This window comes from Cyclopterus lumpus, chromosome 3 (assembly GCF_009769545.1).
Source record: "Cyclopterus lumpus isolate fCycLum1 chromosome 3, fCycLum1.pri, whole genome shotgun sequence".
Lineage (NCBI taxonomy): Eukaryota > Metazoa > Chordata > Actinopteri > Perciformes > Cyclopteridae > Cyclopterus > Cyclopterus lumpus.
The window spans coordinates 18,430,816-18,455,702 of NC_046968.1; the positions used below are offsets into that span (position 1 = coordinate 18,430,816).

Consider the following 24,887-nt stretch of genomic DNA (forward strand, 5'->3'; position numbering starts at 1 on the left):
AGAAGTATAGTACCGTATCTGAGAAAGATACACCAGACAAACAATTCTGAGGTCACCATGAACCAAACTCAAACGCCTACGGAGTCTGCCGATGTTTCTGCAGAAAGTAAGAACCGGCTCCAGTTGCTCTTCACCGCGCTCACAGCCAGACTGATGACCGAGTGTAACGCTCTCCAGAAATCTAACCGCAGTGAAGAAGAGTAGATCTCCCACACACAAAGAGACGATGAGTGTACTCGCCGTCACCGAAGGCTTCTGCCCGGACTTCAAGAGCACCAAGAAAGTGTACAGGGCTCTATTGAAAGACCTGTAGAAGAGGTTCTGCTGCAAAAAGACACTGCAGTCTTTGTTCCAGGACTCGGTGATTGACGCAGCCAGCGTCCAGTCTTTGCAGAACCACTTCGCCAAGCTGTCTGCTGAGCTTGCAAAGAAGAAGGATTTTGTGGGCTGTGGCAGTTATATTCACACTCTTCCCATGAAGCAGCACAATTGCAGGTGGAGGAGGTGTTTAACAAAGTGACACAGAAACCGAAACATTACCAGTGTCATAATTATATTACTAATAATAAATATTACGAATAATTTTCATGTACTTTTACTTTAGTAGGATTTTTTTTCTTGTAACACTGTTTTTACACTTTTGTATTAGTACTTTTACATAAGTATATGATCTGAGAACTTCTTTGATCAGTGGTTATGTGTGTGTGTGTGTGTGTGTGTGTGTGTGTGTGTGTGTGTGTGTGTGTGTGTGTGTGTGTGTGTGTGTGTGTGTGTCTCTCTCTCTCTCTCTCTCTGGAGGCAGACTGGAAAAAAAGAGAGCTGAGGTAGAGGCAGAATTAAAATGCTGACACTATTTATCAATGCATCTATTACATTTTTCACTGTATGTTTAATAATTGTGCTTTGCCGAGGGGTCATGACACCTTTTCTACTGGTTACAATAATTGTGTCTTTTCACACTAAGGGGGGGAGCAGTAATGATCAGTAATGCCAGTGATAATGATGACAAAACAGTTTGCAGGGCTCTAAAGGAATTCTTCCTGTGCGACAGAAATGTTCCCTCTAGAAAGAGTCTGTTTCTCTCCATTTAAAGCTGACACTAAAAGCCTTAATGTAGATGGCAGAAAATTGCTCTTCTAGGGAACTTTATTGTAGCTGCACTAAAAGTATGTAATGTCATGTCAAATCCCACTGGCCACTTACACTTACCCATGGGAATCGGAGAGATAATGTCCGATAGAAACCAGAGACGGGCGCTGCAATATGTGCACTTATAGACTCGTAAGCCCAAGGCAAGGCAAGTTTATTTGTAAAGCACATTTCAACAACAAGGCAATTCAAAGTGCTTTACATGAAACCATTAAAAGAATCAAAACATAATGCAAAAGAAAACAACAATTAACAACAATTAAGAACATTCATTAAAACATTTAAAACAGTCAACAAGCAAGAAATAGAATAAAAGTTGCAATCCAGTTGCAGAAATTGATTGATATCTTTGAATCTGGTTCAATTAAAGGCAACAGCAAACAGAAAAGTCTTCAATCTGGATTTAAAGGAGCTGAGGGTCTCAGCAGACCTGCAGCTTTAAGGGACCTTGTTCCTGATGTGTGGAGCAGAAGACTGAACGCTGCTTCCCCGTGTTTAGTTCTGACTCTTGGAACAGAAAGTAGACCAGTCCAGACGACCTGAGGGGTCGGGATGGTTCATAAGGTAGCAGCAGATCACAAATGTATTTAGGACCTAAGCCATTAAGTGCTTTATAAACTAGCAGCAGCCCAACAGGTCTGTGTGTAAAGATTTAAAAGGGAATCAGTAGGTTGAGTCGTATTATGGTAGAAAATGTGGATCACAGTTGGAACCCAAAGATACACAAGTGTATTGTGTAGAAGGGGTTATAAATGTGTATTTTATAGATGATTTTACTGTAAGAATCCAATGTTAGTGTTGCTTTTTCAATAAAGAGCTATGTAAAAAGTAAAAAGTATGATGACGGAAAATAAAAATTATCCTTAATATAAGTCCCAACTTTAATTAGTTCTTTTTAAGTCCTTGTTTATTGTTTTAGTTCCAAAAAAACATCTCATCTTCTTGCTCCAAATGCAGTGTACAGTTTACAACCAGTGCAAGAGAGTCCCATTTTACTTACTGTTAATGTATGTTATTATAAAAGATAGATACATAAGATAAAGCAGTATAAATACATTGTGAATCCTCCAATTAATGCCAAATAGTAGTCCTGATTTGGAAGGAATTGGAAAGTCAGATATTTCCAGAATTTCTTTAGAAAAGGGAACATTTAATCTCTCCTGGCTTCTTCAGCCCTCTGTATGTGCCTACACTCAAACACACAGGCCCACCAGACTGGCGACCAAAGAGCAATTAAGTGGACATGGTGTACGGTCCTTGAGATGAGGGCCTTGTTGTTCTAAATTAGCCGAGATTTGGGGAGCAGCCAAGCTGCCTGATTAAAATGAAGAGGAAAAGGAGAGCTGTGTTTTGAACAGGTTTTGGAGGAGGGAGAAACAGAGTGGAGTGTGTGGGAAGAGAGATGGAGTTTTTGCTGATATCGGGTAAGAATAAATATAACACACACACTCTTTCTTTCTCTCTCTCTCTCTCTCTCTCTCTATCTGTGCCCTCCTTTTGAGCCTATGTCTGTATTTATCTTCCCCTTAATGCTCCATTTTCCAGCTCATCTTTCAGTAAAACAGTAAAGCTTTGAGTTTGTTTACATTACCCTGGTCCGTCCACACACACACACACACACACACACACACATACCCCCCCCCCCCCCACACGTAAAGAGTTTAATTTGGCAATCTATTTGTATTATATTTTATATATATATATATATATATATATATATATATATATCAGATTTAAGACCAAATTATTTGTATTTTAACACAGTTTAATAATATTGTGGTTTGATATAAATGCATCACTGTGAACCTTTAGCTGTGTGTGTGAGAGAGAAAGAGAGAGAGAGACAGAGACAGACAGAAAAAGTGAGTGCCAGAGAAAGAGAAAGCAAAGAGACGAAGACAACGTCTAAGCTCAGCATCTCTTCGTGAGCTCGGGACAGAAGGATGCTATTACTGTTATTCGATAAGAAAAGACCGCTTCCTTTGTCCATTACTGTTGTTTTGGTGTGTGAGCGTGCATGTGTGTCAGCACATTTTGACACTGAACTGTGTGAATTGCAACCCACCTTGCATTATGATTAAACCTTTGTCATTCCCTATTTTGATTTTGTCTATATTTAGCACAGGTTTGTTGCCTAATGAGGAAGACGATGGCAGATCAGCGAGAAAGGAAAGACTGAGAGAGAAAAGTCGTATTCTTGATTAGAGCGGAGAGGAGGAACACGTACTTATTCAGTAGAAAATTGCAAGATGCATAGATTCCCAGAATGACAATTTAGCGAGTGTGTGTGTGTGTGAGTGTGAGTGAGTGAGTGAGTATTCCTCGGCAGGTCTGGGATCAGTGAATTCATACAGAAGAGATACAGGCGGTCTGAAGGACACAGGCACACACACACTCAGCAGAAGGCAGGAGTGTGACAGAATTATAAGAAAATGACGAAGAATGAAAAATGGAAACCAACCGAAAGACACTATATGTGATAATAAATACTATAGATTTTGAGTGTGATGGTGGCTCATGATCATGCACATTGGTCTCATGATGGAGAATGATAGTGTGCGATGATACTGATGATGATGGTGGTGTGTGTCTGTGTGTGTGTGTGTGTGTGAGAATGATTGAGTCTGATGTCTGTGCAAGAGCAAGGTCAATAGCACAGAGGTTATAAATGAATCACACACACACCAAACATATGGATGTGCAGACATATTGGACAAATGTTCCACTGACAGAGGTCATGCACAGGTCTCTCTCACTATCTCTCCCAAAACACACTCTGTCTGTCACCGTCTCTCTCTCTTTTGGTGTTTCTGTCACTCTCTCAGGACGTATTAGGTACTCGTCATGCACCCATGTCCAGCTACGACATTAAAGTATGTAATATACTGGACAAATGAGATTCTGTCCGCTCGAGACATCAACACATCTGGAAACAACTGGTTAAAATTGCATGAATAATAAAAGCTTCACACACACACAGGCTTTCATCTGACAACCTGCCCATTACATTTTAGAGTCTTTAAACTTTTAACATCTTATGTGGAATTGATCAAAGTGAAGAAGCATCTTGTTTATAAATGACGAAGACATTATTCAGGTAATAGAGCTTTAAGAGCAGCCTTTTCCACTTTTGATTTATTGCGGCTCTCAGTCAAACTGTCATCAGCTGGGGACACATAATTCACCACAACACGCTATAGCTTTGATTTACTAACCAACACTGCAGTCACAGGCTTATTGTCAGTAGGTCATGTGCACAGTTGCAATTTCATATTCAAATCACCATCTTAACAATTGTAACTTAACAATTATTTTCCATTAAATATAAACTCTTTGGGAGAAGGAATGTCGAAAACAGGAACCAATGGTAAATGATATAAGCAACAATGAATCTGTGATGATATTGACCCTATACATCTTGATTAAAGCATGACCACATTATTTAGCCTCAATTATAAAAGTGTGGCCATACTGAAATAAAAGGAGAGAGACAGACAGAAAATGAAGGATGGACAAAGGGAAACTGAGATTAGAAAGTTGGTTTCATGTTCTGAAATCGAACGTGTGTATGTGTATGGAAATGTGTAAATGCTACGGATTTGTATTGTTCTTGTGTATTCGTAATAACTTGACCTTCTGGCAATTGGATTCATGTGTGTTCAATCAAGCCCTTGATGATTGACTAAGCGCACCTTCAGAGTAAACCACATATGGGATGGCTCATCTTGCATGTCTTATCTTAAGAACTTGCACGTTTTTAACTGTGACCGGCATCTCTACAGCTGTTGTTTGGTCAGTCCACAAAAATGTCCACAGTTTTCACTGAAATTCGGCACAGATGTTGAGCGACTGGCATTGAATCTGTGTGTTTTTGTTCATGCCAATAAACTTTTTTTTCACAGCAGATATTTTGACATGTCACTGTATGAAAAACACAGATGTATTTATTAACATTAATGATAGCTGCATGCCACTTGGAGACCCCGGCATTGTGCACGCTGACTCACTGACGAAAAGATTCATAGATTCCCGTACTATGGCCAAACTCATGAACCGGTTTTAATGGGCTCTGTCCGATATCATTCACTCATTCACTACTCCCTACTCACTATCTAGAGAGTTCTATGGTGTGGACTATATAGAGGACTATATAGTGTGCTCATCGGAAAAATTAAAATACACAACTTGGGGAAATGTATCTGTGCCGTTAATTACGTCATTGCTGTTGTGCAATTAAATTGTGCCGACATTGGTTGTTCGACCATTGGTTGTTCGACCATCTATAATTAATACCGACACAGTACATATTGTAAGCTGTTGTGATGCACTGCCCTGTCTATATTAAATACACAACCATAGATTATTGTGGGAGGTTTCATTGCTCTCAGCAGAAGTTCCTATGGTCTGGGTTATCTGTGGCCGATAGGAACCCCTTTTAATAACTCATTAACTATTTCTCGTTGACACTTGTCATGTTAGTGAGAGTCTAAACATTAAGGAAACCAACCACTGCCTCCCCAGAATGTATCATCTGTTTCCCGTCAGTGATAAACAACTCATCCAATAGTTTTCCTCTCTCTCTGTCTTTCACTCATGTATTACTGTCTTGGCCAGGTCACCCTCGAAAAATAGATTTTTAATCTTAATGGGACTCATCTGGTTAAATAAAGGTTTAAATTAAAAATTAAAAAATGCCTAAACCTCCCCTCTTCCCACTGAGGTATGTCTCCTTTAATCACCGTTTTAATTAGCCATTCCTTCCTATGATCCACTAATGGGTGTTGGAGTTAGATTGGTTAGGACAGAATGGTAACCTGCACACGCACACTCACACACTTTCGTCTGTGTTCATGTGCACACTCTCCCTTGCGATGTTGACATGCTATATTGATAAGAGAGCAAAACACATTAGAATGTTTGTGTTGCCACAGCAGTGCAACAATGAATTAGCATACACAACTAACTAGCTATGAGGAATGTAAATGACCTGCTGCATTATGACTGGAGATTTAAAATGTGTTTGTGTATACATATTTGTATACAGGCGCAGCATGTGTGCCCTGCATAATGTTGTGGTACAGCCTCATACTATCAGTCAGTAATAATACAAGTGTCAGATGTGATAACACCCACGAGATGTTTTTGTGCTATTTGATCGCCCTCTGATATTCTCTTTCTAAATTTTTAAGCCAATTTTCCACCGGCATGGCAGGTAATTATGCAGTATTGCAGGAGATTCCATAAACCACTGTAGTAAATAATGAATGAAATACAAAATGCACAAACAACTTAATCGAGCAGCATGAAACATATTTCTGTGTTTCTCCACCGTATTGAGAATAAATAGTTTTTGTGTGAAGGTGCTTCTCCACCATCATTACAACTCTCCTTGATTTAAGAGGACTGTCTTCACCACATGCCGAGGCTAGCTCCAATCCGGTCTCCCTCCCCACTATTTAAATTGCGACTCTCTGTCAGTGCCCCTCTGCATCCGATACGACGCATCGCACTTTCAACTAACCCCAATGTAAACCCACCCACGTCATTATGAGACGCTCAGAGCAACTGACCTGCTACAGAGAGCGAGATAGTCCACACAGGGAAGGTGGGGATATAGATGTGAGGGGTCAAACAAACATAGAGGTTTCCCCCGGGAGACGGGTAGTCATGTCCCGAGCAAAACAAAAAGTAAATGCCGACATTTTGTCACGTCAGTCGTTAGTTTCATTAACGTGGGACTCACGTGAGTCGCAAGCCATTTGACTGGTTTATTACTCGCTAGTCACATGAGTTGTTAGTCAGTCAAATATATTTAACCTTGCTCTTTTCTTAAACCTAACTATGTGGTTTTGTTGCCTAAATTTAACCTCTTGTGAAGACGGAAGTTTATTTTGAAACATCACGATGCATGTTAACAGTAACAGGAAACTGCCACGTCTAAAAATAATGCCAGAGGGGTACCTAGAGTGTCAAAGTTCGTCTGTATTTGACGAGCTCCGAGTGAGAGTGTGTCTTACTCTCATTTGCAACGAGTACAGAACAGCAGGGTTGGTTCACTCAGAGGATGAGACAGTGGCTGCACATGCTTTGATGATCTTCATAGATCGTCATAATACCCTTTGAAATGTCAGTTCTTTGAATGCAACTCTCATGAAGCAGGGTCATTGTGGAGGTCTTTGAAAGAAGCCTTCAGAGAGTCTTTGAAGCGCTTCCTCAAACCATGTTTGTGACATACTTCGGTCTGCAGCCTGCTAGAGGCCACATTCATACAGCCACTGTTCGGGATTGACAACCACACATAATTGGCTGTCTGAGTGTTGCCCGGGATTATCTCGGGTTAAGTGTTCATCAACCATTCTGCTCCATGAAGTTGTCTTTTCCTCCCTGGAAACACATATACAGAAATAGCATTGCTTGATAAAGATGAGTGTGTAGTGGGATGTTAAACCCAATCAAAGAGGATACAAAATACGAGAAACAGATGCTATGGACAGATCGGTCAAGTAAGTGTCTCTCTCTCTCTCTCTCTGTGTGTGTTATGCTTTTTTATTCATGCTTTGTTTGTCGGTCGGTCTGTGTGTATACTGTGTATACAAATATATATATGCTGCCTTCCCATTAACAGCCTGAGCTATGAATCTACAGAGCAGCGCCCTGCCATGCTGTAAATGAGCTAGCTTGCTGGAAGGGAGCCTGTTTTTTATTAGCTGGCCATCAGTGCCCAGCTGTAAATGAAATAGTTGTTTAAAATGAATACCTGTTTTTGTATATGGAAGTTGGAACCAGTGACTGTTTTTAATGTAGCTATCTATCCATGGTGGTGCCTGACTGTAAATGAAGTATGCTGCCTGTTTTTAAATTAGTGCACCATCTGCATCAGAGCTGCACTGTAAATTAAGCCACAAATGTGGAAACAATCTACTTCAGTGTGTTAGCTAGCTGCCAATTAGCCAGTTGCCTGGCGCCTGAATCAAGGGCGTAGGTTTGGTCTCAGCATTGGTAGGGACACTGCCAGCCCCCTTTGCCTGAAACCGTAACTTCTTGTGCTGAAGTTGTTGTACTCTGATGAATTTAAGGTCAGGATGGTATGGTTCACTCCTCATGTCCAGAACACTGCTACACTCACTTCCTTGACGGTTACTGTCACTCAAGCTGACTGTTCCCAAAGCAAAAGAAAACCTTAGCCTAGTCTGCACATGCATGTTTTAAACATAATAATAATAATAATAATAATTCACATAAAACAGGTAGACAATGTTTACACTGTCAGCCATGATAATACACCTCAATACAGAATCAATGTAAGACCTCACCTGAAGCCCTGATGGTCCAGCTGCTGCTTCCTGAATGCATTTCAAAATAATGCCTTAATGAATGAATGTAGACCTTATGTGAGTAGTATATGTATTTATTTTGAAAGCAATTTAGAATATTTAGGTAATAGGTCCAGTTTTTTTTTTTATTCAACATCACATAATACACAATCCAAAAGTGCTGACATAAAGTCAGATTCCCCAAACGTCCTTCAGTTTCATTGCTATTGCATGGTAAAATGGTAATTCTTAACAAAATGCCAAGAGTAAGACCTCACCTGAAGCCCTGATGGTCCAGCTGCTGCTTCCTCAACCTGATTTCTGAGTTACCTGAATGCATCTCAACAGGATGCAGGTTTGCACTGTGTGGGTAGTTAGCCTGCTACCAGCTAACTAACAACGACCCTCTGGGTGGTGAACAAACTTTGGATATCTCTTTTCGTTTTTGGTGTCATTTTCCTATCTACAAAGCACAACAGGGTCAACAATATCAATGCTGAGACCAAACAAAATACTAATATGAGGCTTTCTTAACTCCTGTTGTATTTAGTAGATTAACGTGACTATTGCCAGCTCTCTTTCTGCAAGTTACGATCCACGGTGTTTCTCACTCTGACACTTCAGCCAATTAGATGACAGCATCTTGTCTCGCATTGGAAAACGTGGAAATGTATTGTTCACTCTTCTGGGCGATGAACATAATATAGATAATATACGAATGAGTTTGCAAATATAATTGTGCACAATTATTTTTTCAAATTAACAAAATATTGGTGGGGACAATTGTGTCTTTCCCAAAATGTTGGTCGTGACTAGTCCCTATGGACCATATGCAAACCTACGCCCTTGGCCTGAATATAGATGAGGAAGTTTGCTTCATTGCGAGTAATTTAAGAGAAAAGGTATTCTACATGTGTGTTTTTACATAGTGCAGGCGGTACAGGTGGCTCTGCACGGTAATCCTGTAACACCATACTCACAGTAAAAATACAACTTATGTGTTGTTCCTTCAATTGTCTCAAAAATATCTAAATATAATGTTTGATTGAACAAATAATATTTCAAGGGTCAGTTATCTACAATTCAAGTAATCTACAGTCATCTATTATTTGTCTGAATAGGCTCTGAAAGGCCTGTTCCCCTTCACCTACTGTAATCGGGTTGTCCATTTATATCAGGGCTTAAGACAAAAATGACTAATTCCTAATTATTCTAATTATTACCAGTGAGACATCTGAGAAGTGTTTGAAGGATCTATACCTTAGTACTGCCCAACATACTGTACTTTACTAAATGTGCTACACAGGAACAGCATCGTAAAATACAAAAACTACTGCCGATACTTTAAAGTTGTTCCTGATCTGTGTCCATCCTTTCCAGAGAATGTACCTGTTGTAAGAGTGTATCTGATTGTACATAAAGTATATGATTCAGTGACTGTTTGTCCTCCACCTAATTCTTCTTCTGTCTTCACCAGAGTCCTCCATCCTTTCCTCTCTTTTCTTTATCCATCACCCTCCCTCTCTTTTCTCTCCCTACTCTCTCTTCCTCTCTCTCTCTCTGACAGTGATAAATTGCCTATTGCGTTGGGCAATCCATCTTGGCGTATCCCACACGAACACACACACACACTCCCTCACTCCTCCCCTGCTCCCTTCTTTTCCTCCTCTTTTTTTCCACCATGCATCTGTTCTTCCCTCCGGTATCCTTACATCGCAAGGTTAGTGAGGCTCACTGAGGAGGAACTGAAGGTAAAGATCTGCCCAACAACTCCCACGCAATGTGCGCACACAAACAGGTGATAAGTGTGTGTACAGAAATATGTTTATCCTTAAACACACAACAGCACAACCTCAAAAATAATAACTCAGTCCGTTTTTTCCTGGCTCAGCATTAGACAAAAAGGTGGTACGCTACATCAACCATGAATACTACAGAATTCAATGGGAAAATAAATAAAAACGTGCCAGGGTGTGTGTGCGAGTCTACATCTGACAGCTATGAATGAAATATTGTCGTCGATCTAGTAGTTGAAAGAATTATGATCATTAGAGCGCACCAATGACGTGATTAGGATACGTACCATATAAGTGCACATTCTCCGGTCTCATTCCCGTATGGAACCATTCGTGCAACTCACACCACCCTTTTTTGTCCAATATTTAATGCATAATTCCTTAATGAAGAAAAATCATAAAAAGCTAAATGGCTATTGACAGACAAGAGTTTACAGCCATGCTAGTGGCTCTGTAAGGCTACTTAAGCTCATCAGGGCTTCAAGACAAAGTCATATACAAGCATGCTTACATGCTCATAATGCTGACGACGCTGATGTGAAGCAGGGTATAATGTTTACAATGTTCACCATCATTAACATGTGTTAGATCATCACTAAAAAACAAGAGAAATCTTCCCTGACCTCATCTGTTACACAGTATGTTGCTTAAAATATATATTGATATCAGAACATCATGACTACCTGTTAAATCTGCATGTATATTAAACCTAATATTGTCACAGACTATTAATGTGAGTTTTTGACATAAAACACTAACTTTAAAAAGCAGATATTTAAATAAACAAACCGTGTAATCCATGTTTGTCCATGACTTTAAACCAATTTGTGCGGTGGTTCCCTGAGGCCAGTACAAAGAGCTTTTATGTGCTTTAACATAACCCTGAACCTCCTCATGTGTGCTCGAATCATCCTGCAAGCCTCTAAAAACTAAAACAGTTTTTTAACAGTCCTATATCCATGAAAGTCAACAGAGCGTCTTTGCTCTTTTCCAGTCTTCATAAATCACACAGTAGCACTCATTCATACATGGGAGCTCCGTAAAGTGACCACAGTGCTCCAATGTTGGCCGCTGGGCTCCTCAAAGGGAGCTGCTGAGGTTTAGGAGTCTTGCTCAAGAGCACAGTTGTTTTTGAGGGAGGGGAGACATATTCCTCCAGCTTTCACATGGACATCAGACCTGGATTCCACATGTTAACCATCCGCCTACCAGCTTGCATTGAACTGCTTGACTGCTACTGATCCAGAAGATGTGATCAGTCAGATATTACTTATGCTTCGTCAGATACCAAAGGAGATTCAGTAAGACGGAATAAAGGGTTAAAAGCGATACAAAGATATAGGGGTAAAGATTAAAGAGGAGCGGTCTGCTTTAGTATGAGCCCCTCTCTGACACCGATGTAGCATGGTATACAGTCCAATAGCAGACAACAGTAAACAACAACAACCATTTCGAAACCCTCTAAATCGAGCCCCAGAGGCTCCATCTGCTCAAGGTAATTGGAAAGTTTAACGGCTAGAGGCTATTCTCTGTGTCTGATTGAAGCACAGCCTGGGAACAAACAGCCAATTTAATTCTCTCTCTCTCTCTCTGTCTATCTCTCTCTCTCTCTCACCCCCCCCCCCCCCCCCCCACACACACACATACAATCTCTTTCCATCTGTGTCTTGCACCTATACATAGCCAATATTTTCACTATTTCCTATCTCTTTCTTCCCTCTCTTTCTTTCACCTTCCTCCGTCTTGGTGATAAACTGGTAAGAATAATGACAGATTTCTGCTGAACTGAGATGGTTGATAAGCATTCAGAGAAAGTGAAGGATATGTATGTTATTCAGTTAGTACAGGGTGAAGGATTGAGGAGAAATGAAAAGAAAGAGAGCCTGGCCATGAAATGTTAAAGATGTGTGTCAAAGGTTCTTTATATGACATTACTTTAGCAGCAAATAACTATTTGCTTTGTAAACATATAGTGGGCAGCGAGTAAAGTCACTCCTGTTTTGTGTGTTGTAATTCGAGCTGCTCTGTTCTTTGTTTTGATAGCCAGGACGACAATAGGGCATGTGTGTATCTGTATGTGTGGCCCACTTGTTATTGATCACTGCCACTCTGAACTGCACTAATACAACAATTACCACTGATAAAGCTGTCCTGACCCACGGCTGATAACGCTGTCCTGACCCACGGCGTTGTTGTGGAGGCATCACGCCCAGGTTTCCCCTCCGGTAAACTCTGCTGCTCTGTCGGCTCTATTTGCTGCTAACTGCTGGTTCATCCCTCAATTATAGATTTGCTCTGAATTTCTTCTGTAGCCTCTTTAATATCAGTGTACTTTACTCAGATACTGAAACAAACTATACAAACACACAGTGTTGCAGAACCATATAACCTGTAGTAGCCACAGACTGCAGAAAGTAGGCCAACCAGAACCACTTTTAAGCTTTTGGGAAATACATGTGTGAGGATGTCAATATGCAAAGGACCGTATGGCGTCATCTGGCTACTTTTAGCACTTGGAGTTAGTTCTTGTTACTTTGATTGGAAATAGTTGGCCACAATGCACAGGACATACTGGATTTTGTTTTCCACAGCCTTGTGCTGCGATTGAGCCTTTATTCTTCCAGGAGATCGTACTCGTTGGCAGCCAGGACAACGTAGTGAAAGCGAGGCTTATAGGGAACCGATCTAAAAGCAGACTGTGTCATTATTCTATAGCCATATTGTGCATTCAACATTTAGCTCATAATGATAAGCTAAATCAAAAATATAAATATAGCTTTATTTAAAAAGAATACTACAGTAATACCACTATATTTCAGTGAAGTCTGCAATGCAGCCGGACTAGAAACTGCAGCTTAAATGTCATCCTTGTTCTTGTTTCACCTCCTGCCCTTTACAATGCTCTGATACAATAGATCCACAGTGCTGCTTAAAATACACACACACAATTCTCTTCTCAACCTATATTTGGCATGAAACAGTCCTTCGCCTATATAGTTAAGCTAGTAATGTACAAACACGCACACGCACACGCACACACATATGAGGGGCCGTTTAGGCCATAACTATTGAGACACTCTCACACTCACTACTGAAACACTTACACACATACTAATGAAACACTTGTACACTCACTACTGAAACACTTACACATACATAAATACTCTGTAAATACTCTTACGCATACATATGAGAAACACACGCATACATATATACTTCTGTGTCATATACACATACATATGAAATGCTTACATGCATACAAGTGAAACATGTATACGTATCTATCTGTTTTCAGTTATATGTATGTATGCTCTTACATGAGGATGTGCAAGCGTCTCACAAGTAATTTCAGTAGTGAGTGTACAAGCGTTTCAATAGTAAATGTACGAGTGTTTCATTAGTATGTGTGTAAGTGTTTCAGTAGTGCGTGTGAGAGTGTCTCAATAGTGCGTGTGAGAGTGTCTCAGTGCGTGTGAGAGTGTCTCAATAGTTATGGCCTAAACGGCCCCTCATACACACACACAGACACACACACACGCACACACACATTTGCAGCCCTGCAGTGCAGTGTATTTAGAACAGGAATGCCATGACAGTACATTTAAAACATGAACGACTGACTGGCAGAGCCCTGGCTCTAACTTTGACCCTAAAAGGTAACTCTGCTGTCACAGTAGGCACTCACAAAAACACGCACAGAAGAAGAGTGTGAACGAGGCCACTGCTCCTTTGTAAACAAAACTACGCCATCTCTTCCCACATGCTCATCTTTCCTTCTTTTTCTTTCTATCCATAACTCTCTTTTCAGCTTCCATTTCAATACTAAAAACAGTTCTGCTCCAATTTGAGATACACCATTAAAAAAATGTAAAACCATTTTTACAAAATCACATTGTTCATAAGGACATAGTAAAACAAATACAGATTAACTTTAATCTTCTTTAGTTGAGCATTCATATAGCGATGTATAGCATTATGTAATGCAATCTTTCAAACTTTGGGAATCTTTTGCAAACTGACACAAGCACTGCAACAAAGCTGCAGGAAGCTGCATGTATTTGTTTGAACAGAAAACAACTTGATCCCTTTCCTTCTAGACACTGAAGCTTCAGTTTCATCTATCTTGATGACTTCATCTCTTCTTTTATATACATTAGTTCACATTCAAACATCAACATCCAGAACAAATATATGAGCAAACCTCACAGAGCTGATTTACTTTTGAAGCAGCTGTTTACTCGACTAATCAATCAATGTGGCAGAAAACTTTGCTGGTTGAAAACTTAAATTAGTTTTCAAAAAGAGAAAGTAAAGCACACACACACACACACACAAATACGCGTCATGCCTGTCACACCCACCTCAGCCTGCCATGAGATGTTCCTAGTGTGAGATGTTGCAGTGTGATAGATGTGTTATATCTGATATCTGATGTGAGAGCCTGTGGGAGCCTGTGGGAGCCTGTGACAGCGCATGTGTGCGTGAGGTATGTTTGTGCGATATATCAGCTTGTGACAGCAGGTTGGCTAATATTAAACGCGTGGTTAGCAGGTCTTCAAAAAACCCATTCAGTGAGCGAGACTTCACAGTGTCACTGGGTGTTGGAGCTAGCACCTGCAGCTACTGGAACATTTTCTCATCTTGGCTCGGAATTTAAAACTTTTTAAAGACTGAGGATAACACACAGAAAAAATAAAACAGCGTCTGAACAGGCACTGCACATGTTGCATGACTGACAGATAGAGAGATAAGATGGATTGATCAACAAAAATATAAGATAGGCAGAGATAGACAGACAGGCAGATACGCACATTAAACAAAATTACGAAAATAAAAAACTGTATGTGGTTACCGCATATCTAAAAATCTCAAACTTTGTATCACCACAAACACAAAAATACCATATATGAACATCTAAACAGGGGAGGCAAATAGAGGAGACAGGTGCATAACAACTGTATAGTGTTCTCTACTTAATTCTGTATTGTGGAGTTGATGGAGAAGCAGTTGCCATGGTAGCTATGGACCTCATGGCGGCAGGTGCCGCTGCCACTTTCACCACTCCAGCAGGTGCAGTGTGCTCTTTGTAGAACACATACACACAGGTCAGTGTGGGTTTTATATGAACCTCAGATTGCCTTTGTGTGTGTATTGTGTGAGTATATATTGTGTGCTAGTTTAGGTGTCTTCTTATTGTTGCCTTTATTTTACAGATGACAGTGTAGAAAGGCCGGACATAAGGGGATAGAGAGAGGCAGGGGTGATGACAAAATTCCCCAGCCAAAATCAAGACCAGTAGACCACTGAGATGTCGCCTCATCTATATGCATATTTAACCGTCATTTCTTTGAAACCCTTTCATTTATTTTAAAATACGCCAATAAGCAGGGAGTGTAGTTCAAGAGTAAACATAAAGCAAACCAAAAATGGTACTCACTTAAGAAAGACGTGGTACTTTGCACATCCATCTATTGGATCTAATAATGTTTGGTTTGGTGTTAAATTTCCTAATTACACATTGTCAAACTCAAATTCAATATGCTGTCTTTTGGAACAGGTAAAGCCTTTTGCAACGTCTTGTTATAGACAGACAGGTTACACACAGTGCGTTGACTGTGGCTGGCTGGGGTAGTTAGTCTAATTAAGTGTGTCACAGTGGCTGTAAAGACAATGATGGCACTACTAAAGAAAACTGTCTTCTTTCTTTTCTCTTCCTACAAATGTTTCTTCTTCCTCTTCCTCATACTTCCTTTCCTCCCTCCCTCTCCTCCTCTAAATGTAAACATGTGTTTCTCTCATTCTTCTTTCTGCAGATCCAAATTTAGAAAAGAAAAGTGTCAGAGAAAGAAACAGAGACAAAGATATTGTGTATTAGTGTGTCTGCATAATATCTGCAAGTGATATGCAGACATTAAAGCAGGAGAGAAAGAGACGTGAGGGGGTTGGAGGGCAAGCAAAAGGTGAAAACAGCACAATAATAATATATGGCCAAACGTTCATCGAACTGGTACTGGGTTGAACCAAGTTTTTCTCCATAACAGTGTATATTCTTCAAGGTATAGATGACATAAAGTGCTAAGAAAATTCCATAGGGATCTCGGTCGATGCAAATTTGTTCCTCCAAGATCTTAAGCAGCATGTTCATGTTGGTTCCACCTCATCCCAAAGGGGCTCTACTGGTTGAGATGTGTTGATAACAGTGTTTTAATAATTTGGTTTCTGATAAGTACCAGTAAACTTATCAAATTGAAATAGAGAAGGTACAGTAAGTAGCACTAGATCTTGAGATGCTATGTGTGCATGTGGGGTTGAAACAAGCTGACATAAACCCAGAGGGAAGCTCTTCAATTCAGCCTGCATCAACATCCATGCCTTCGCTCACACACACACACACACACACACACACACACACACACACACACACACACACACCTCCTTCCATCCAGACCGTCTTGCTGTTATTGATGAAGCCACCTCTTTATATGGTAATGTCTTTCACACCTGAAATGCATCAGGAGGGCATGATCGCTCTCTTTCTTTCTTTTCACACACCAAATATATACTATATTCTCTCTTACCTCTTGCCAAAAAACACACACATGCCAACAGACGCTTTTATTCACATAAACTCCATATATTTTCACCCTCTTTCTGCCTCTCACCAACACGCACAGAGCTATGAGGAGCCCATTAACGCTGATGGAGATATGTATGCAGCTCACATCTGTCACATGTCGCTGCCGTGGCAACACCAGCTGCCGTGGTTACTGGAGGTCTGCTTCTGTAGTGTTATGGGATTTGGTTATTACAGGATAGCTAGCTACCTGTGTGCAGAAATACATCCCTTTGAGGACAGACTACAGAGCAATAACACTCCATCATTTGATCTGATAAGTAGACTAATTACAGACTAATTACTGGTTTGGGGTGAAAATCACCAAGTGACTGGTATTAGTTAAATTGATTTTATCCTCAAGATTGTAACCCTCTTTGATTGGAAAAGGCATTTGAAACTGCAGATTGATCATAAACTCTCAACCTCAGCCTCTTCCCCTAGTTGGACAACATTAGTTAATACTTGTGAATTCTGTAACTGAAAGGATACGGCGGAATAAGTGTCACTCTTTATATTTAGAGAATAATAATCAATAATAATGACAATATCAATAATAATAATAATAATAATGATGATGATGATGATGATGATGATGATGATGATGATGATGATGATGGTAATAACAATAATTAAATTATGCAATGTATGACAATTATATTGAAGGGCAGCAACAAACAATTGTTTCCGTTATTGATTATTCTGTTCCATTTATTTTCTGTCCAATGTTGGGAAAGGGTGAAAATGCATGAATGAAGTTACAAAAGCCCAAAGTGGCATCTTGCTTGTTTTGTCTGACCAACAAAGAAATCCATTCATTTTTGTACAATTAATGATACCTGATGATTAATAGATCATTGTTGCTATTGATTCATTTTCTTTTGATTGACTAATATGATTTAAAAAGTCTTGTTTCTGCACTAGAAGTCTCACTATTTCCTAGATACTACTGCTTTAACTCAACACTTAATACTTCAAATTACTATTAATTGTCTGTTTCTCACAGATGAAGTCCTGTTAAATAAAGTGACACAAATACTTTGCTTAGTGGTTTGTAATCTAAAGAAAATAGAAAAGAAAATATATGAGGAAGCAGTCATTTCCCACCTACCACAACATTAATTCTTACATAAACTCCAAATGTCAAATATTTCCAGAACCTAAATACCATTTACAGTTACTTAGAGCCAGAATGGTTTTGTTTTAGTACGTGGTTTTCAGTTTTTTTGTCTAAGATAAAAGAGTGTTCAAAGCCTTACTCGTCAGGCTATTTGATAATGTTTATAACGGTAAACATGATAAAAACTGTTTAGTTAATCTTGGAAAAGGAAACTGGTTTGTTTGCAAGGATATTTCTGTATGGACCACCCTATGCTTTCAGTAACAAGCCTAAAGTTGAACTTTTTTATGAAAAAAGGGTGAATGCCACAGCAGCTTGTAGGTTCTCATGTCACTGCACTGGATCTGTGATCCCAGCCGTAGTAATGTGCATTAATGTCTAACATATATGTACTGTGTAAGATGCTTGCAGCGGTTTAGTCTACAGTCAAGTTGAGGCAGACACATTATTGGGTTGCTAATATCAACATTTGAAGTGCATATATATATATATATATATATATATATATATATATATATATATATATATATATATATATATAATAAAAACTTCAAGATGAAAGCAATCTCAATACATCTCAAGTTGCCAGAAAGAGGTCCTCGGGAAGGGAATATATTTACAAACATGTCCTTTTTTGGTTTTATTCTTAAGTGGAACAGTATATGTTTCTCTTTATAAACATTCATGGTTTTGACTTGCAGCTGATCTGAAACAGATACTTTGCTGGTGACTTAAACATACACATACACACAGAGTGACCCACTTTCCTGGGCAGAACTGGACCAACCAAAAACAGATCCATTTTTGATTTGGGTGTGGATATGAGGGTTGAATGCATCGACAGACACACAAATATACACACCAGTAGAGCAGGGGCAGAGGCCTTAAGTGAGTACAGCTGTGTAGCCAGATGTGCGTTTGAGTCCTGTGGTTACAAGTGTGTGTGCATTTTGTGAGTCTAAACCTGAAAAATGACTGCTGTTGTAATCCCTCTACAGAGCACTCTGTTGCTCTTTAGCTTTGTCTCTCTGTCTCTCTCTCTATTTCTCACAAGCTTCCTGAGTAACAGCAGTGACAATACGACCTGAAATGGATTAAACTTACAGATGCAATGCGTGCGTGCGTGCATATATATATATATATATATATATATATATATATATATATATCCAGTGTATATATTGAATGAATGAATGAATGAATGAGGTGCCTACTCTAAGACTCAAATAGCAGGATGCAAAAACAGTGGATGAGCACACACATCAAATATCATGACATTTAAGCATCGTGACAAATTATTACATGGACACGTGTGTATGTGTGTGTGCTTTAACAAACTCTAACAAACTGCCACACTAACATGCTAAAGACCGACAAGCACAACACACATACACACACACACAGAGCTGCAGACATCCAAACAGCTAAATATTCACGCTAAGACTGGTGAAGGTCATCATTAGCATAGTATTAACAGCCCTGTGTGTGTGTGCGTGCGTGCCTAGCATGGGTCAAGCATGACAGGTCTACATGGTTCACAGCTCTGTGCGTGTGTGTGTGTGTGCTTGGTGGATGTGTTTTTTTATTCTAGCCGTGAGGGGTCACATATGTCCCAGTGTCCTGTGGGAATAACATGGGTCCTCATGCTGACAGCACAACAGGAAGGGTCTCTCTCTCTCTCTCTCTCTCTCTCTCTCTCTCTCTCTCTCTCTCTCTCTCTCTCTCTCTCTCTCTCTCTCTCTCTCTCTCTCTCTCTCTCTCTCTCTCTCTCTCTCTCTCTCTCTCTCTCCTCTCTCTCTCTCTCTCTCTCTCTCTCTCTCTCTCTCTCTCACCCACACATATATTTCAGTGAAGTGCTGCTCTGGCACATTTGGTGAAGGAGGAGGATTATTAGGTCACATGCTTCACCAAGGACATGAGTTCAGCTTGTCCCCCCCGACAGAAAACACCTGGGAAGGTCAGTTCATTCTTGTCAGAAGAGTGGAAGAAAAACACCAGACTTTAAGAAACCCAAATATTGTATACCCACATTATACCTGTTGGGCAAAAATTCAACCCAGCAGTGCAGCTATTATATACTACAAATGTGAGATTAACCTTCACAGCTTGTTCTAAGTCTTCAAGGTATACAATGTACACGTACCATGAAAGATCTAATTTATGTGCTTTACAAATGTTTACTGACAATGAGAACACCCAGTGTGCTGCATACTGTGTATTACACACTTGTGTACAAACTCCCACTTCTTCAGTCCATTTTCTCGTTCATACTTTTGAGTTTGAATCTCTCAATCCTGACAAAATCCTTGAGCCAAAGACAGATATTTTGGTTTGTGATTACCCTACAACTGTTTTTAGTTTGCATACCATAGTATTGTAGTAAGTTCGGTGTTACCTTTAAGCCACTTTTTTATGTCTGCAGCTAAATACATACACAGCTCAATTCATATTATATGCAGAGATGTTTTCCACAAAGACATACAACTCCTACACCAATTACAATACTGGAACATGTGTGCCTGTGCTTATCCTACATTGCAATACAGTTAACCACAACGAGGAGGCTCTAATCAGCCTGAACTAAACCCAACCTCACAAATGACATTTTAATTAGTGGTCTGCCCACCAACAGTTGCCATTAACCCCCACAGTTCCTAACAAATTCAAACTGTCATGTTATTGAGCTCAAGAGAAGAACCCACCTCAGTCTCCGTTTAAACTGGCTGTACTGTAAGTCTCTCCGTCCCACTATAGCCCTATATCTGACTCCAACTCACTGGATGCACTTTATTAGCCCCATGGTGCATAATACGTGCTTATTTGTTACCAATTAACTCCAAGTCTGGTGCGTGGCCCCACTGCATTTTATAAGTAAAATCCAGTCAACTGCAGCAGAAGAACATTGAACCCAGAGGCAACATGTTAAAATAAAATTATGCAAACTCAGAAGCCCTGCCAGAAGGGCTTCCAGCATGTTATTTGTCATGCTTTGTATTTGCATAAGCACTCATTTTCTATCAGCCAAACCAATGTCAAAACAAAAATGTTGTTATTTCTTAGTGATCATTTTATCAGATTTAACAACAGCACAACAAGCATTAAGCATTTATTCAGTGTGGGCTGGCTATTCAGTATTTAACAAGAAAGAAATACACATTATGATAAATTTGTATAGTATATGATTTGCTGATTAAAAATCACTGTACTAATACAATTACTATTTATTATAGGGATTACCTAAAGAAGAAGAAATACATCACCTGTCAAAGACATTTTTAAAAGGCTGCAGTCTATATGGATTAATATCTGTTTTAAATGGTCAATGTTTTTCAGTAATCCGCCATGTTAATCCCCTCAAAAGGAAGAAAACAATATTGAACGAAGTGAAGTCATCGATTTTGGTGAATTGATCACTCAGGTAAACTGGCGGACTATTTATTTGTGTTTGGCACTGTGTCAGTAATTGATTTACAGCTTCAGATAAGATAATTATCTTAAATCCCAAAGGCTGTTCAGTCTCTGCTCTTTTCCTCAGCCAGTCAAATGAGGGTTGGACAAATTACAGCATCCTTATGATTTATGAGAACAATAACTCTGACTACACAGCAACGCAGCTAGCAAGAGAATGATTAGAGGCCCAGTCTTTCATGAGCAACCAAGTTAATATGTGTCACTGTCCAAATGCCACAGTTAATGAAGGAACAAGTTATTTTAGCCAACTCACCACTAGGTGAGCAAATACACACTCACACCACACACACACACACACACACACACACACACACTCACACACACACACACACACACACACACACCATAAGACAAGCTTTTTACCTTGCTGGAGTAGGGTCCAGGGATGAGCAGTTTCAATGCTTGTCCTTTCAGCTCTGCCAGCCTAGCGTTGCAGTTCTCACACCAAATTCCTCGTTCACTACCAGGGGAACTTCCGCTGCCTGAGGCTGGTGATCCTGTCCCAAAACCCGGGGAGCCACCCAGAGAACCCGGCGATTCTGTCCCAATCCCCGGAGAGATGGTCCCTGGTGATCCGGAGAAAGACCCTGGTGAGGAGATTCCTGAGCCTGGGGACGGGGTGCCCGTGGAGCTCGGCATGGAGCCGGCACCCTCCGGGGCGGGGCGTGTGCCGGAGCGAGTGTTTTCCTCGTAGGCCTTTCGGTACCATGTGTCCGGGAAAAAGGAAGCAGATTTGGTCGGGGAAGTATCAGGCATCTGCAAAACAAAAAAGAAGAAAGATAGTAAAAAGGATCAATCTTTTTTTGGCATGTCCTAATTGGAGAAAAAAAAAGCACAGGTGTAAATAATAATATGAAATCCCAATGGATGAATTACTCATAGGTTTTGCAATTCCATGAAAATAAAGTATATATCCCACTCCCCGGTACACACAACAGGTTGCCCAGGGATGAGAATAAAATAATGAGGAGGGGGTAAGGGCACGTGTCTTGTATCATGCTAATTAGAAGTCATGCTATTTGCATTTTGTCTGTAAAGCAAAATAATGATGTGTGTTCACCATATCCACAAAGCTATATATTCAGTGCTTTCTGTTTTGTTGAATTTAACAAATTGTATATTGTTTGTGAGTGCTTACAAACAAATATCTGAAATTCATGAGAGAGAATCAAAGCAAATGATTTTGGCTGTAAAAATGTACTTGACTCACAGCATCAATATCCATAGCCTGCCAGCAATTGATAAATGGTCAATATCTTGCTAGAGGAAGACATTCACAAGCTAAACATACAGTACAAAGTCATAATGCCACACGGGCACATGGTCCAAACTAACATTGGGGAATTAAATCAAATGGTCGGACAATTGAAAACACACAAACAGGAAGACTTGTCAAACATTTACTGTGATGGTGCTACGACCCAGGCAAAGAGTTTGCATATTGAATGCTTCTATTGCCATCAAAATAGGAACAAGTCAGATTCCGTGTGGAGACATGTTATTTTTCTCTATTCAGACAACCACATGGGAACATCAAATGAGCCGCAAGGAGTTGAAAATGTAATGTTTTGTGGCTGATCCAGTCAAAGAGAGCAGACTCATTGATGTGGTGGCTGGAGAGGTTGGGTACTATAGCTCCTTTAATCTAACCTCACAAAGGCTATAATAAGGAAGCAGAGTAGGCTGATAGGTGGGAATGCTCAATCATCTCCAAGTGAGAGGTGGGTATGATGTGAGCCAACCATATGTTATAAATGAACACTAATTAAGCTGCAGGAGATACAGGTGTGAGTGCAATTTCACTGCTTGGTCCTCAGTTATTGATAATTAAGCGATGTGGGAGATGTATCAGTGAAAATACACGTGACACCAAAAGCAGTGATGTGCGAAATGTGATCTTCACAAAGCACTCAGTCAACAGAGGAAAAATATAACGAGCTTTCAACAGTTTTCATATGTATGTCAGCCAAAGGGGAGCAAACTATACTACTATATATGGGCAGTTGTGAGGTGTGAAGCGCATGCATCACTGAATGGAAGATAAGTTTTTATGTATGTTTACCCACAGGTAACAGGGGTGTGTCCACCCCTCGGCTACTGGAATGAATAACCTACCCCATATTTTCTGCTCCGGCTGCTCACAGACCTCTCCTTGGTCCCTGACAGTGAAGTCATGTTGGAGGTGAGAGGAGGGAGGGAAGGAGGGAGGAGAGGAGAAAGAACCTCTGGTGCAGCTTCACATTCAAAAAGAGACCACCGGATCGATTTCAATTAAGCACACGCTGCAGTTTGCTCCTCTCACGCCACTTCCAAATGCACGTGGAAACCGGTTACATCACCATTCCGTCGCCGAGAAACACGCATACAAATCCTGGATTGTTTTTTCTTAATTTCTTCGGAGAAAGATCTCGAATCACTTCTAGAAACATACGAACTGAGAATTCACACTGGTCGAGCGAGAAAGCAGACCGCTCCCTCTCCGCAGCCGAGTCTGCGCTAAATGAGGCTCAACAGCGCTCCGGACTGGCATCGCACTCAGCCCTGCCTCCCTCCATCAGCTCTGCGTCTGAGCCGGGTTGGCCAGGTAAAACTAAAGTCCCCCCCTGGGGCAAATTCCGTCTCACGGGCCACCATTAAAGTCACGACTCATTAAATCGAGCGGGATCAGGCTGGCGCAGACCATGGAAGTCCGTTCCTCGTTGTTACTATCCGTACCCTCCTGTTGACTTCCGGAGGCTCCGCACTCTGCTGAAGCCAGAAGTGGACTGAGGAGACAGGACAGAGGCGCACATCTGGGTGAGGGCGGGGCCACCCTGCCCCTAATCAGCCAGAGGCCAATAGATATCCAGAGGTTCTAGCTGAGTGGCTGACTACTGCCTGTTTGAAGTGTGGGAACTGGGTTGTTGTTAGCAATATGTAATTGTGCGTTTAACTGAACAATATTAAGAAATATACAGTATATAAAATGGACACTTCCAGTCTCAGTACCACTGAGGACACATAAGTCTTCGTACATTTTCCTCAGGGAATAAGTGGTTACCAGAGGTCAACCCCAAATAAATGATTCACTATTTCCCCATCGGAGTTTTATTGTGTGGAAAAGGTAAATAAACAGCGGATAGACCTTAAAGTAAATGCAGTAAATAAGTGGCAGAAAATATAATTTAAAATTCAAATGAAGTATTGAAATTAGAGAAAACGAAACAACTCAATATTTACCTAATTGTGGTATCTGGTCAAAGTGGGATGGGTGCGTTGGTGGAGGGGGGGGGGGGGGACTTGGACTCATGAACTCAGGATGTCTACAGGCTATGGCTCTGGCTACCTACATTTGAGGCTACTAATAATAATAATGGAGGAGAAGAAAAGCAGTAGAGGGATGTTACGTGAAGCTTGGGTGCAATGAGATGAGGACTGTATGGATG

At 40.4% G+C, this 24,887-nt stretch overlaps 1 protein-coding gene across 1 annotated transcript in view; it reads right to left on the bottom strand.

Moving 5' to 3' along the window:
- kif26ba (kinesin family member 26Ba) overlaps positions 1-24,205 on the bottom strand; it is an 81,947-nt gene extending 57,742 nt beyond the window's left edge. The window contains 2 exon segments of the mRNA XM_034529528.1: positions 21,826-22,218; positions 23,578-24,205. Of these exon segments, the coding sequence (XP_034385419.1) occupies positions 21,826-22,218; positions 23,578-23,637 (453 nt within the window). The 5' untranslated portion in view covers positions 23,638-24,205.
- Positions 24,206-24,887: the final 682 nt, after the last annotated feature.